This window comes from Necator americanus, chromosome IV (genome assembly GCF_031761385.1).
Source record: "Necator americanus strain Aroian chromosome IV, whole genome shotgun sequence".
Lineage (NCBI taxonomy): Eukaryota > Metazoa > Nematoda > Chromadorea > Rhabditida > Ancylostomatidae > Necator > Necator americanus.
In genome coordinates this window covers 14,319,765-14,333,353 of record NC_087374.1, presented here as the reverse complement: position 1 = coordinate 14,333,353, position 13,589 = coordinate 14,319,765, and the positions used below count along the sequence as shown (strand labels likewise).

Below are 13,589 nucleotides of genomic sequence, written 5' to 3'. Positions count from 1 at the left end.
GTCTTGGTGACAATCTATAAGAACGCGGTACTTCTCCGGTCCCGCTAGTCGGTGGTACTGGTCAGTTTGTTTTCCTTTTGGAGGTCTTGTGTGGTGTAATTAAAACAATGTCGAGGCTTGGCAAGGAGAGAGGAGGTGTTTGATGGGATATGCATGAGATCGAAGACCTCGAACCATTTTCAGGCCTTTGATAAAGACGAGTTTATTGAAACGTCAGGCCAATAATAAAGTTTCACCTACACCTCGTTGGCATAACAAGCAAACATATATATGATCCAACTACAGTGTCGACCTCCAACTGTGCTCGCAAAAGAACTTGGTTCACGGCAGTTGAGGAATCGGAGAGGAAGTGGAAGCATAGAAGAATTTCACCTTCACATGGGGTCCTCACTGTTTCATTTCTAGTTCGAAATTGGATGTTGAGTTTCGATCTCCCGTAACCGACTAAACACTACTAAACACTATGTCTATGTTTTAGTGACTTCTCACGTCCTCTATCTCCTTTGCAAATTACTGTAGCTGTTTTGACCATATTGTGAAACCTCCGGCTAACACCAGACATCAAACGTCTTATGGTGCACGCACTGTACCCCTTTACTGATCAATAGAAATTAAATACAACAGGGGACGAAGAAAGCGTTGATAAAAGGCATTTTTAAAATTTTATTTGTATTATTTATTTTTATCAACGCTTTCTTCGTCCCCTGTTTCCGAATCCAACCATTCATGGAATAATGATGAATTGAAGTGATTCCATAGTTCTCCTTCGGAAAATGTCAGTACCACATTTGGAGAGTATTCAAACTCGATTTTACACCTACATGTACCCCGCTGATACCACAGCGTCTGGAAACGTAAATTAAAACATTACCTTTCTTCTTTCTCTACAATTGGCGCAAAATAATGTATTAACATGAAATCTAACTAACAAGCTAACATGTCATCATCATATTAATAAAGATAAGGTTTTACGTCAGATCATGTAAAGTGTTAACTACTATTTAAGCAGCCATCTGCGTAGCAAACGCAAAACAGCAGCTTTCTCCGCCAAAAGATGGTCCACAAAGTTTCGTTTACTTCTTGACAAAGTCATCACTTGGAGTTATTTCGCGGTGCTACTGCACGCAACACCGTAACCCCATTTTATGGCTTTCTGTGCCGGCGCACCAATTTGACGCCGTTGAAGCCGTCTCACTGCATTCTTGAATTTCGCTACACACACATGTAACAGAATAACCGTGTTATCATACAGTAATATTATATGACCATGATTTTATTTTACAATGTTTTGCTTGCTCTTTGATAAAGTGTTTATATTATTTGAAAGGGCTCTTCTTGCTCTACAGAACTTTGACAGTTTTTTTCAATTTCTATATTCTCCATCTTTAGAAATGGATTCCATACGGGGCTTCTTGGAGCTGAAAAGTATAGTAATACATTTAAAAGAATTTCAAAGAAGAATTATAACGGTTGGGTAGAGCAAGAGGATCTCTTTCAAATAATATAAACAATTTACAAAAGAACAAGCAAAATAAAAAATATAGTAAAATAAAATATAGTATAAAACTCGAGTAACTTATTCCTCAACATAATACTTTCATTCACGTTAGGTGGAGCACATTCGGTGAGAGGTTGGAACCAATGCAACGCTTTTGCTTATCATAAGAAAAGTAGCCAAAATTTAAAGAAAGGAACTAACAGATTACTTGTCACATTCATTGGATTAATGCGAACACATGTTGCTCGAGGATTTATCACTTCCTTTTCCTCCATTAAGCTTCTTTAGCATCTCACAGAATCCGCTTGTGGTAAACATGTCATAATTACTTACGAGATTCCCGTTCCCACAGACTCATCCACTATATTTACCATTTTGGATTATATCTCATTTTGTTCGGTCCATGTACAGAGCAAGATGTCCGGCAACTACATAGCTGGCTAAACGTTCTTAACGGAAGTTAATCCACTTTTACTGAAGAAGCAACAAATTCTTGAGCGCGCTAACTTTTCTCACTAAATTGAGCATCAATCATTGTATGGTATTAAATTATTTATCATAGTATATAGTATTGTAGAATAGTATTAAATTATTACAGTATTTTCTCCTTCTTTTCGCCTAAAAAAATTCCAGGTAGCGTTTTGAAAACATAAGGAGTCAAAATTCAGGTTTGCTTCATTGCTACTTCTTTGCATTTACTTTCATCTCGTTCTGTCACTGTCGTGCCCCGGATCCGCTCCGAAGAGGAGCAGCGGGCATCGGTGGGGGACCCAGTGCCGACTGCCCGGATCCGGTGGGGCCCTGCGCTGGGCCAGCCACCGGATGGCGGCCTAGCCCCTCCGAACCCTGCGGGGTCGCTCCGAGGGTCCCTTCCCCCCTGCCCTGACTCCCTTCGGGGGCCTCAGGGCTGCCCCACGTCCCATCCTATTTCCTAAGGTGCAATGCGTTTAAAAGGGTTTTACAATTAGGGTTTATCCTTAAGACATCAATACACGGCACGCACAATTATACACGACATAAGGTGGATCAATAGAGGGGCCAGTCATGGCTAGATGGTTAAATGGCTCTCGGCCGCAGATGGACTAGGGTTGCGGTTCGGACCCCGCAGGCAGCCAGCCAGGGCAAAGGGTTGTTGCGGTGGTGGTGTGGTGCGGCTATCGAACGAGACGGAATACAACACGACGCAACACGACACCACGAATAATGCGGATAAGAGACTGGACCGAGATCGGAATAGTGGCGAAAGAAAATTGGAACTGGAACCCCGACTGCTCGGGTGCCAGCTCTTATATATGGCGGCTGCGTGGGAACGCTACCGTAGTACATTGCCATTGGCAATGTTTCCTACGCGGCGCGCGAGAACCGCGGCCGGCTGGCTGGGAAAGTCGTGCCGGACACGACAGTCACATTCATGCGTTGGAGATCGTCCGTTACGCAGAGCGTAGTCATTATTGCATGTCAGTTTCGAGCGGAGCTGAGATTTCATATCTGTCTTCAGCACCTCAATTTTGAGTGAAATTCACTTTTTCCTGGGTCCCAATTTTACGCACGAGTGGTGTATGTCTTCATCTATGTCTTCATCATTTCACCATGTATATGAACATTCTTATGATTCAGTAGAGACTAATCACTGAACCTTTATTATGCGGTCCTTTCTGCCGAATGTTTTTTCTTCGAGTTGATTTACTCTCTTCTGATGCTTATTCTGTAGAATATCAATGAAAATACAAGCTTTTCGCTCACTTTCGTCATCCAGTCCATCGGACCCAAAGAATCAAATATACTCATACCACCTCTCGCATGTATGTGATAGTCATGTCTGATATGTTAGTCATGAATTTCATCGTTAGACAACACTATGTAAGTATATGTAGTTACGGTATGTAGTATGTATGAGTATGAGTAGTATGTGAAGTTTTTTCTTTCTCGGGATCTTCTCACACCTCATTTGGAAGGGTTAGTTGAGAGAACTTAACAGATATGACATCATAGTGCACTTTGTCAGGGTTACGTCATTGCGCAATGCAGTGAAAATTTTTTGTATAACTTATTTGAAGCTACAAATCAGATTTGCCGATTGCGGATGGAGTTGTCGTCGATGACGACTAAAAACGTCCACATACGTGCTACTTGCCTTTTGCGACCTCATATAGGTGTACATCATGATGCAAAACGTGTATCATTTTCGTTACTGTCGCGTTTCAAAATTCTTTCGCCTGATCTTTTCATCTAATTGCAAAAGATCATTGTGGAATATTTGTCCCTAAAAGTCCATAAATCTAATAATAAAGGAAGAAATTGGCTTGAGTAATTAAAATGCTTCTATAAATATCCCAAGTGCACATATAGTCTCCAGATGCTAGATTTTAACGAGGGCGTCTTAAGAAATACAGTACCTATAGTACCGTAACTGCATAAAGTTGGTCACGTGTGCAAAGTACCTGTGATTAGCGCTTTTGAAAATCTATGCGAGGGAAATTTTATTGAATTTATCGTTCGCGGTTTTTTACCGTACTGAAATCCATCAGTGAGTCACTTGGTCCCGAACGCTAAGATACTCATGGACAATTCTTACCATGGAGCTGATACATGCGTTGAAATAGTCTGCCTTAAAGGCATCACCCCACGAATCTGAGGCGGTACGGATTTCAGGTGGAGTATTCGTATACGGGATCGTAGATTATGGAGAGAAGGGTGACCCTGCCCATTTCTTCCTAATTGCCGTAAAAAGGGCCCGGAAGACACGGCTTCGCGCGCTCCGGCGCGCTATTTTCTACAAGGAGTTCGATTGGAGCGCGCCAGCCTTGTGCACTCGCCGCTTCTTCCGGGCAGTTTTTTACGGCAGTTAGGAAGAAACGGACGAAATCACCTCCCTCTCCTTAATCGATGGTCCCGTATACCAATTCTCTACCTGAAATCCACACCACCTCATATTAGTTAGGTGATGTCTTTAAATTTTATACGAACTGCGAAAAAAAAGCAAAAAGAGCGGCAGAACAAACATTGCGAGAAATTGTGGATGTTTGTATGTAGGAATAGTTACGTACTCTTTTCTTTTCGGAATCATCCTATCGGAATTGACATGTGCATTTTCTAGGGACATCCATCTTTTCAGACTTTATTTTCACGGTTATCTTATTGAGTGAGCTAGGAAAAGTAGTCCTTCCGAAAGATTTATGATGTTTCTTGAATAATCTCCCAGTTTGGCTTGATTTCGCCGTACTTCTAAGATGTGCACATTTAACTCGGCTCGATGCTGACTGACTGACTAAATACAATAAAGAGGAAATAACAAGATTTTTACTACCGAACTATCTACTTTTTACTTAAGTAAACTTCATTATGATGACTCTATAGCGGAGTAGATTACATCATATTTGCACACTCAAGTAAATCGACTTAAGTTGTATATACAGTTCGTAAGTTTAAAGAAGTTGGAAACGAAGAAAGAAAAAGACGCAGACATAACAAAAAACAAAGAATGAAATTTTTGAAAAAAAAACATTCTATCCCAGCACTCTCTTCATCCATCGTAAGAATCCTCCAATAATGAGAAATATTCACAAGTAGACGAGAATTTGTGGCAAACACCCTTGTACCATTAGTTCTGTTCTCTTTCAAAGGCAGTATACAACGAATCTGAGGTGGTGCGGATTTCAGGTGGAGTATCTGTATACGGGGTCGTAGATTATGGAGACGGGGGTAGTTCCGCTCATCTTTCCGTGCATCACTGCAGACAGGCGCCTCCAGAACGCTGTTTTGTACGACGCCATCTTTTGCAACGCTCCACCCTTTGCTCCGCCTCCGTCCTACGATTCGTCGAAGATCAATTCGGACTGCCCCGATAGGCAGTAAAAGACGCTACCTGCAACGGTGCCAGGGTGACGCGCTGCGATAGAAGGCATCGTAGAAAACAGTCATTCAAGGGCCGGCTGCTTGCAGTGATTCAGCGAGAGATGAGCGGAACCACCCCGGTCTCCATAATCTACGACCCCGTGTACGGATACTCCACCTGAAATCCGCACCACCCCACTTTCGTGGTATGCTGCCTTTAAAAGAAAAGAATAGAACTAAGGGTACAAGAATGTTTGCCACAAATTTTCGTCCACCTGTCAACCTTCACCTTCTACCTTCACTTTGGTGCACCCGTTCGGTTGATATGCAAAATTATTTACTTCGAATCAAACGCTATTTTCCTGGCCACGCCCAGTTTAATGCATCTGCTTCTCCTTTCCATTGCTGCAATCGCTACTGCCGTAATCACTTCAAATCCCGCTGTTTTAAACTTTAGAAAAAAAAGCAAACAGCGAATTCGCATTCTTTTTTCAGGAAGCATTGGAAAATTTGTTGTCACAAATCAGAGAACAAAGGTTCTTATTAGGCCAGAATAGTGAATAGACAAGTGGTTAGGTGATTCATGAATAATTAAAGGTGGTCTGAGATGTGCGCCTCTTTTTTTCGCAGGTTTCTCTGCGACATTTACGATTAATTGAAGAGTAGAGTATAAATTCACGTTACTAGAAAATTCTAGGAGAATTCTCCAATTTCATAGAATTCTATTATATCAGAATATAATTCATGATCTAGCTAGAAATTGTGGAGAAGTACCAAGAATCTTGGCCTAAACTTAAGTGAACAGGCGATTCTGCATGTGGTTAAGGTGACTACTTTTAGGATTACTTACCGATGCATTCATTTTCTTGAAATTTTGAGGTTTTTTTAGAGTCAGTATTGCCTATTCCACTTTTCATGAAATTTCTTGTTCAACGTTTACAATTTTCTGTATGTTAAAGCTCTGATGACGAGAGGTTTGATCATTCTTCCAGCTAGACTCATTTTGATGTTATTGAATGGATGTTTTTGAGCTTCAGCGAGAACATATCATTTTTCCTGGACGTCGTGGAGGATCTAGGAGCCATAAAGGCCGGTTAGCTACAAAGATATTCACTATTTTAGCGAATAAAAAACCAAACAAAGAATCAATTTTCGTTTTCCTCTTCAAAGAATTTTCAATTTCTGGATTTTCTTCAAACTGAGAGGTTTCTTCCTCCGTGACCCTCTGTGGTGTCGTTTAAATGAATAATTGCACAACTAATCGGTTAATTCGAATACGAAGTGATTCAGGATATTTATCTATCAAATAGCATTTTGGAATTTTTTACTACGGTGCTTTCCAGTTTCATTGTAAAGTGGTTTCCATTACTGTGCAGTGAACAGTTGTTCGAATAACTGGTAAACCTATAAACGACTAGCGTTGCTGCTGCTTGTGCAGGAGTTTTCCAAGTCTAAGACAATGGATGACTGGAGTACTTGAAATTGCGACGATGACGTCGGGAACATCAAATCTGGACTATCATGTGTACAAATATGGTCCAGCATTTTCTCCGGCTGCTTATGAAAATACTTCTCCTTCTATTTGCATGCGGTCATGTTGACATAATTCACATTCCATCTCATTTTTTCAAAGATCTGCCTCATTATTCATAATTATAATCCTTCCACTTCTCAGTTAACACATTTTGAACCGCTTACCTTTCCAATCTTCTCATTCTATTGCCCAAATGAGTGCTGTAGTCGTAAATGCAGTGTGCATTTTTAACAGTTTTTGCTCCTTTGTCGAATTCCCATTATTCCGCGCTTTTTGTGCAATATGAGCCGCTGTGCTGTGATTTCCGATTTCACATCAACTACTTCTAAGATTAAGGTTCAAATTTGTTTCAGGACCATGTGCTGGTTTTATGAAGATGGGTTTCGAACGTGCACCTGTATTCTAGATCTATGGATCCAACCAATCATCTGTTTAACTGGTCAGTTTTGCTAGCCTTTGCCAACGTTGATTACCACAGCTGCACAGCTTTACAAGCCTTCTTCTGATATTATCTTTATTTCACTTCTAAAAAGTGCAAGTTATCGTTAATTCCACTACTCAATTCTTCCTTGAGTCAACAATTATGGCCCTGAACGATTTAAGAGGGTCAAAGTGCAATGCTCTGGGAAGAGTTTCCATTGTTCCTCCCGTTTTGACATCTCCTGGCTTTTGATTCGGCGAACAAACCGACAAAGAAGATCAGTCATTATTTCATTGAGTTCTGGGAGCGCTCTTACCACCACATACGACGTATTCAGATCGACTTTCTAATGCCGTTTTCGTCGTGAAATTGTGGATTTTGCAGAAGACATCGTCGAAGAATTTAATTATTCGATTCTATCAAAGAAGAAAAAAGGATAAGGTGTCCGGCATTAATCAATCCGTTTGTGATGCGCCAACACGTTCGCTTCAATTCAGAATTTTTTGAGGTTACGAACGTCTCGCTGGCCTATACAATGAGTTACGGGGACTAGCTGATGGGTTAAATGCATCACCCCACGAACCTGAGGTGGTACGGATTTCAGGTGGAGTATTCGTATACGGGATAGTAGATTATGGAGAGGCGGGTAATTCCGTCCATTTCTTTCTGATTGCCGTAAAAAACTGCCCGGAAGATGCGGCGCCACACAAGGCTGGCGCGCTCCAGTCGAACTCCTTGTGGAAAATAGTGAAGGAGAGGAGGTGATTCCGTCCATTTCTTCCTAATTACTGTAAAAAAACGGCCCGGAAGATACGGCTTCGAACGCTCCGGTGCGCTATTTTATACGAGTTCGATTTGAGCGCGCCAGTCGTGTGCACATGCCGCATCTTCTGGGCCGCTTTTTACGCCAATTAGCAACAAATGAACGGAATCACTCACCTCTCCATAATTCCGTGTACGAATACTCCACATCACATCCGTACCACCTCAGATTCGTGCGGTGACGCCTTTAAGTCACTATTTTTATCCTCGCGGACAAGTCTGGTACCATTTTATCAAACCGGAGTAATGAAAGGCTTATTGAGCACGAGGGCAGGTTCGAACGCCCGGTCGATCGTGCAAGCAGCGGAACCTCCCAAAGAAGTTCCCATGTGTTTTCAAAAAAAAGTACCTACCACATCGTTGAAATGTGAGGAGTTGTACTAAAGGGGGGAGTACATTTTTTCCATTGCTGACGAACAGCGAACCACTGTCCTATGAAGATTGGCTTTGTTACCACTTATATTTATCATTCCACCCTCCCTTCTTTCTTTTCAAAACTAATTCTTTTCAAAATCTTTCCTTTCAAAATTAATTCTTTTCAAAATTCAATGATTCTGAACATCAACCAACAATCTCTTTACATATAGGAGTTATACTGAACGCCTGTTGTCTACTGGTGTTCACTTCTCATCGATCACATCCGCTTGTACCGGCGCTGATCGTTTTATCGATTTGCGATCTGTTGCAGTTAACATTTACAGTACTCGTGCTATCCCTTCCAGCTGTACACGAATACACCGAATCTGAGCAGTTCGGTGTTTTAGGTATCGAAATGCCTTTTTTTCCTGTCAAGTCCCAAACTTTATATATTATTAGTTATCTTCTTCCAGGTCAAATCGCCTATCTTTCCACGGGTCTCTTGTCTCCGCTTTTGTTAGCGGGTAATTTTGCGAGCATTTGGACTATCTGTTACATTGCAGTGCAGCGTTACAGGGTTCGTTGTTAAGTAGTTTCAATTTTTTCCTATCGGACCAGCAAAATTCTAATATATGAGACGTAATCTAACAACATTTCAAATTTTCATTATTACAACATTTTTTGTTCTCTCCATCTGCCTTATCTGTTTTATTGATTTGTTTGTAGATGCTAATATTCAGAGCCAAAAATCAGCACTACTTCTGTATCTGCGGGTATTGCACGGCTTCATTTTCTAAGTAAGGCTTCTAGGACAAAAGTCACTCTTCGAAGCTACTGAAACAATCGAGCGGTCCACTCTTACCGTAGTAAAACTAGGATTTTCTTCCTTGAAAATATTTAGGCTTCCGAAGAATCAATAACCTTAGTGAACTAAAGGGTTAACTCATGGAAGAAACGCACTCACTAAGTATTTTATTAACGATAATAGACGTTCAAAAGTGGATTTGAACTGATTTTCAATCAATTTGCAACAAAATTTTTCTTTACTGAGATGTTCGTCGTCGGTTCGTCCAAGTAATAATTCCAGTTTTGTAGTTTACTTCTTCAAAGACAATTACAAGATGCAAACCTTCCTCTGCATACTTTTTCTGGAAGCTGCAGAAATTAACTATGTACTTCAACTTCTCAGCTGCTCATCTGAACAACGTTAAATGAATGAAATTATATACTATCTACAAATATAAGCATATCATTCAAACACCCATCCATTTCCTACTTATTGCACAGTTCTTTGGGAATTCATCAGTAGTCAATCAATGAAGTGATCCAGTCCCCCTTCCAGATAAGGGTCACATATTCGTAATTTCTTCAGCAAATACCTCGCATCTGCTGACACCGACTGTTCAGGCGATTCTTCGACCGCTCTCCTCCATGCATTCGCCACTGCGACCATTTCGTCCACTTATCGGCATTGCACTGGCCGCTCTGCTGCTGAACGCCTCCAAGTGGGCGGAGTATCGATGGATATGGATTGAAGTGAACAATAACACGAGAACAGTTCTGGTGCACCAGCCTTCGGACCTCGCGTACAACGAAACCTACTTACAAGTGGTGAGCTGCCAACTTCAAGCTCCGCCCTTTCTTCTAAATACAATATTTTCAAGCATGTCCACGAGTTTAATGACAAACATCCTCTGGCCAGACACCTCAGCGGATAATTGTCGTTTTCGTTGGATTCCTCCGTTTCTCTCCGTTTTATGTAGCGCTTTCATCTCTTGGCTAGTAGCGAAGAAGCACGGCGAGCGCACACATCGCGATACACTCATTGCCGGTCTTCGCTGCTTCTAATTAGTTTCTCTCCTCGGAACTAAATTTAATACCCGTTGTTATTAGATGCGCCTCGCACCACTCAATTCAAAACGATTCCCTCCGATTTGAGGGCAAGTGGGGATGATCCTACGATACTTTTCTTTTTGAAGAGCGTTTCTTACACTCAACGGAAGTAGCAAACTTTTCGTAGGCGGAACTGCCACGAATTTTGTTGGTGAATGAGCGCGGGTAATAATTAACTGAAGTAAACATAAAACAAAATTACAGTGTAGAAGTCACTGCAAATCGAAGGAGAACGAAAATGGCCTTGTTATTATAAGTGGAGCTGAGTCTTTCATGAAGATGTATAGCAAAGTATGTAGCTCAGTGTGGTGAACAGAAACATGAGAGGGACTAAAATTCCTCCAGCGGAACTGTGAAGATAAACAATTAACAACGATGTGTGAGCTAGCAAGTAGACTAATCAATTAGTGGTATGGATGGAGCAGTAGCAATAAATGCGAACGCAAAAATACATTTTGTAGCATTCAAGCATTATCAGAGAACGAAGAGAAAGAGAGAGAACCTCCAAAGGGAGCGCAAAATTCCTGGGTGCAGTCGAGAGGCGCCTGAAAAAAAGATGCCATACCAGCGAGAGGAATTGCAAATTCTATTACATTTATGCAATGTGAAGTATTACGAACAAAATTGTACGTCATTTTAAAAGGGATTGTGTGTAGAACGCTTGATTATCTGTGATATCTTTTACATCCAGCTTAATGGGGAGATAATTCAACAATAATTTTCTGAAGGTCATCTTTTGACAGAACTGTGCAATACTTTCAGTTCGACCATATCCTCTATCCTGTACTAATCTATCTGATCCCGCTGTTGCTGTTATCCGTGCTGAATTTTCGGATTCTCTCGCATATCTCGGCACAACGAGTCGCTTTCGACCATAAGAGCCGGCTGGCTCAAGAGCGACGATCTGTCACTTTGTTGATATCGATCGTTATTCTATTTTTTGTCTGTCATACAGGTATGTCAGAAATTTCATTTTCTCGTTAATCATAAGCAAAACGTAGCTACTGACAGGTGGTCTCGTTATTCGATTTGTGGACAGGTCGAAATATTTGGAATCGACTGTATATGTACTATTCAAGGATGGCATCAATCTACTCTTCAATATTAATTCCATGGCCAATCCTATGGTAGCTTTTTAAGTGTTTCCATCTGAAAATTGAAAGAATTTCGGCGATGTTTCAAATCTTAAAACAACTGTCCACGCATCGACCATGATATATAAATGATATTGTCCTAAAATATTGTAAGTTCACCAAACGTACAGATGTATCATATTTTATTCGCTTTAAGTGCTTTTTTGTTATTATTTTCATTGAATAATTCACTTTGGATAACAAAACATGTAAAAAGACAATATTATATTAAAAAACCTCTGTGATATTTAATAATTGAAACAACAAACATTACTATTTATTCAATAATTTTATTCATAATGCAGTGATGTGGTGCAATTCTGTTAACACTCAGATTCAGTGGCGCCTCCCTCCTTTTTTGAACCACAGTACCACGGATGTATGTGATAGGTCAATCATACATGTCGATGTTTTGTGCGTTGATTACTTGTTAATTTTGTCGAGGAAGCAAATGATGCATCTCTACGATTCTTTGCACACTGAAGTGAAGAGATGAATCAAAAAGGTTCACAGAAAGCGAAATCTCGGAAATCTAAGATGTATTGCTATGAATGTTTTTTCATGAAGATGAACAACGCCTTACCAGAGAGTTATTTCGCGCCAGAATCTGGTCCAGAGACTAGACCACAACAATTCAGAGCTTATAATCAGGATGCATGCAAAGCGTGGGAGCCAGATGCCCAAATGGGGTTTGAATGAGGAAAAAGGCGTTAAAAGTGAATTAAACGACATAGGCTAGTTAGTATTATTATTAAGTAAATCAACAGTTCAAGAGAGAACCCTAAAAGAAAAGTCAGAAGTCACCCAGCATACTTTTCACAGGATCACCACTGCTGCTTGCTTGATTGCCTAGCCTGAGTCGCTTGGTTAACTTCTAGCACCTTTTTTCCTAGTGAAATCTCATTTGGAGATCTCATTTCTACGCTCTGAAAATATGCTTTGACAGGTTGTGGTCTCAACTGTGGATAGGACACTATTCCTTACAGAGTTAATTGCTGAAATAGCTAAAACGATAAACATACGGACTATAATTGTTATCCTCTATTAGACAGGACTAACGAACTAACTTGGGTACAAACAACAACCTAACGCTAATGATTGTCTTTTCCAGCTGTACTTTCTGTTTACCCGACAATTTCGTGATCTACGTGTAAGTTTTCGACATTTTACACCGTCGAGATCTGGATCGCTGCCTGTCACTGTGAATCGTGGTCCTACCTGCAAGTTCGTCTCCCTCGTCTCACCGTTGTGCTTGCTTTTGGTGTCTAAAATCTAAAAAAATCTAAAACTGAGAGGTGTCATTCATCCGCGAGCGGTTTAATGACCACAAATGCAGGAAGTGTTTGCTGTCTCCCGGCAACTAAAGTTTTACCACTATTAGCTTTCTGACCTGTCTGTCTTCTAACATGCACGTATCAAAGCACTTGCACTTGCATGACTTATCCGATATACATGTACTGTTAAGGTCATCTACACTCCTCGGAAATTCGGTAATCAAATCGTGTTTGTTGTAGCCGTACGGTAGCACCACTAAGACGCATGCTTCAATCACAGTGAGAAATCTCAAGTCCTTGTACACTACGCTTTTCTTTCAGACTGGTCGCACAGAAAGAGCACGAGGTCATTCAGCACCATCGGTCTACCGTTCTCCCTGCGAAAAAACCCCTACGATGATGGATTATCGGAGAAGATAGAGACATTGACATTGTGGTCACCACAAGATAGCGTTCATATTAAGTAGTCTTTTCTAGGAATGCGATTGATCTTGTATATACCGGTTTTTGGATTCATATTCCAAAAGATGGGTAAACGATACTAATCGATAGTTTGCTATACATGAACATCTGAGCAGTAGTGCTTGAGATAAATAGGTACGTCCAGAACTGAACAGCTCAATAACTAACCTATTTGACAGGCAGGGTGTTCGTCTGGGCATCGTTCGTTACTTCCGAGTTTCAGATAAAAAATAAAAAAAAATCCGCATGGCTCTTACGAAAACGTTACACACCAAATCAACTCAAATTTTTCACCCTGCAAAAAGATCCTTTCGGAAGGCGGGGAAATATGAATAGTTTTAAACAAAATTTATTAACATCA

General features: G+C 40.8%; 1 protein-coding gene across 3 annotated transcripts; it reads left to right on the top strand.

Annotated features, from left to right (window-relative positions):
- Positions 1 to 270: 270 nt before the first annotated feature.
- On the top strand, positions 271 to 13,186 carry RB195_001251 (uncharacterized protein; the record flags this gene model as incomplete). Of its 3 annotated transcripts, none has more annotated exons than XM_064197943.1 (9): positions 271 to 383; positions 7,220 to 7,305; positions 8,811 to 8,873; positions 8,940 to 9,043; positions 9,874 to 10,077; positions 11,122 to 11,314; positions 11,371 to 11,486; positions 12,604 to 12,642; positions 13,088 to 13,186. In XM_064197943.1, 9 exons carry the CDS (start codon positions 271 to 273, stop codon positions 13,184 to 13,186), a joined length of 1,017 nt encoding a protein of 338 aa, XP_064053823.1. The 3 variants fall into 3 exon arrangements, with proteins under 3 accessions (XP_064053823.1, XP_064053824.1, XP_064053825.1); XM_064197944.1 differs by having other exon boundaries at positions 12,604 to 12,716; positions 13,088 to 13,166; XM_064197942.1 differs by lacking the exon at positions 271 to 383 and adding an exon at positions 10,564 to 10,650 and having other exon boundaries at positions 7,224 to 7,305; positions 8,697 to 8,873; positions 12,604 to 12,716; positions 13,088 to 13,166.
- Between the last annotated feature and the right edge of the window lie 403 nt (positions 13,187 to 13,589).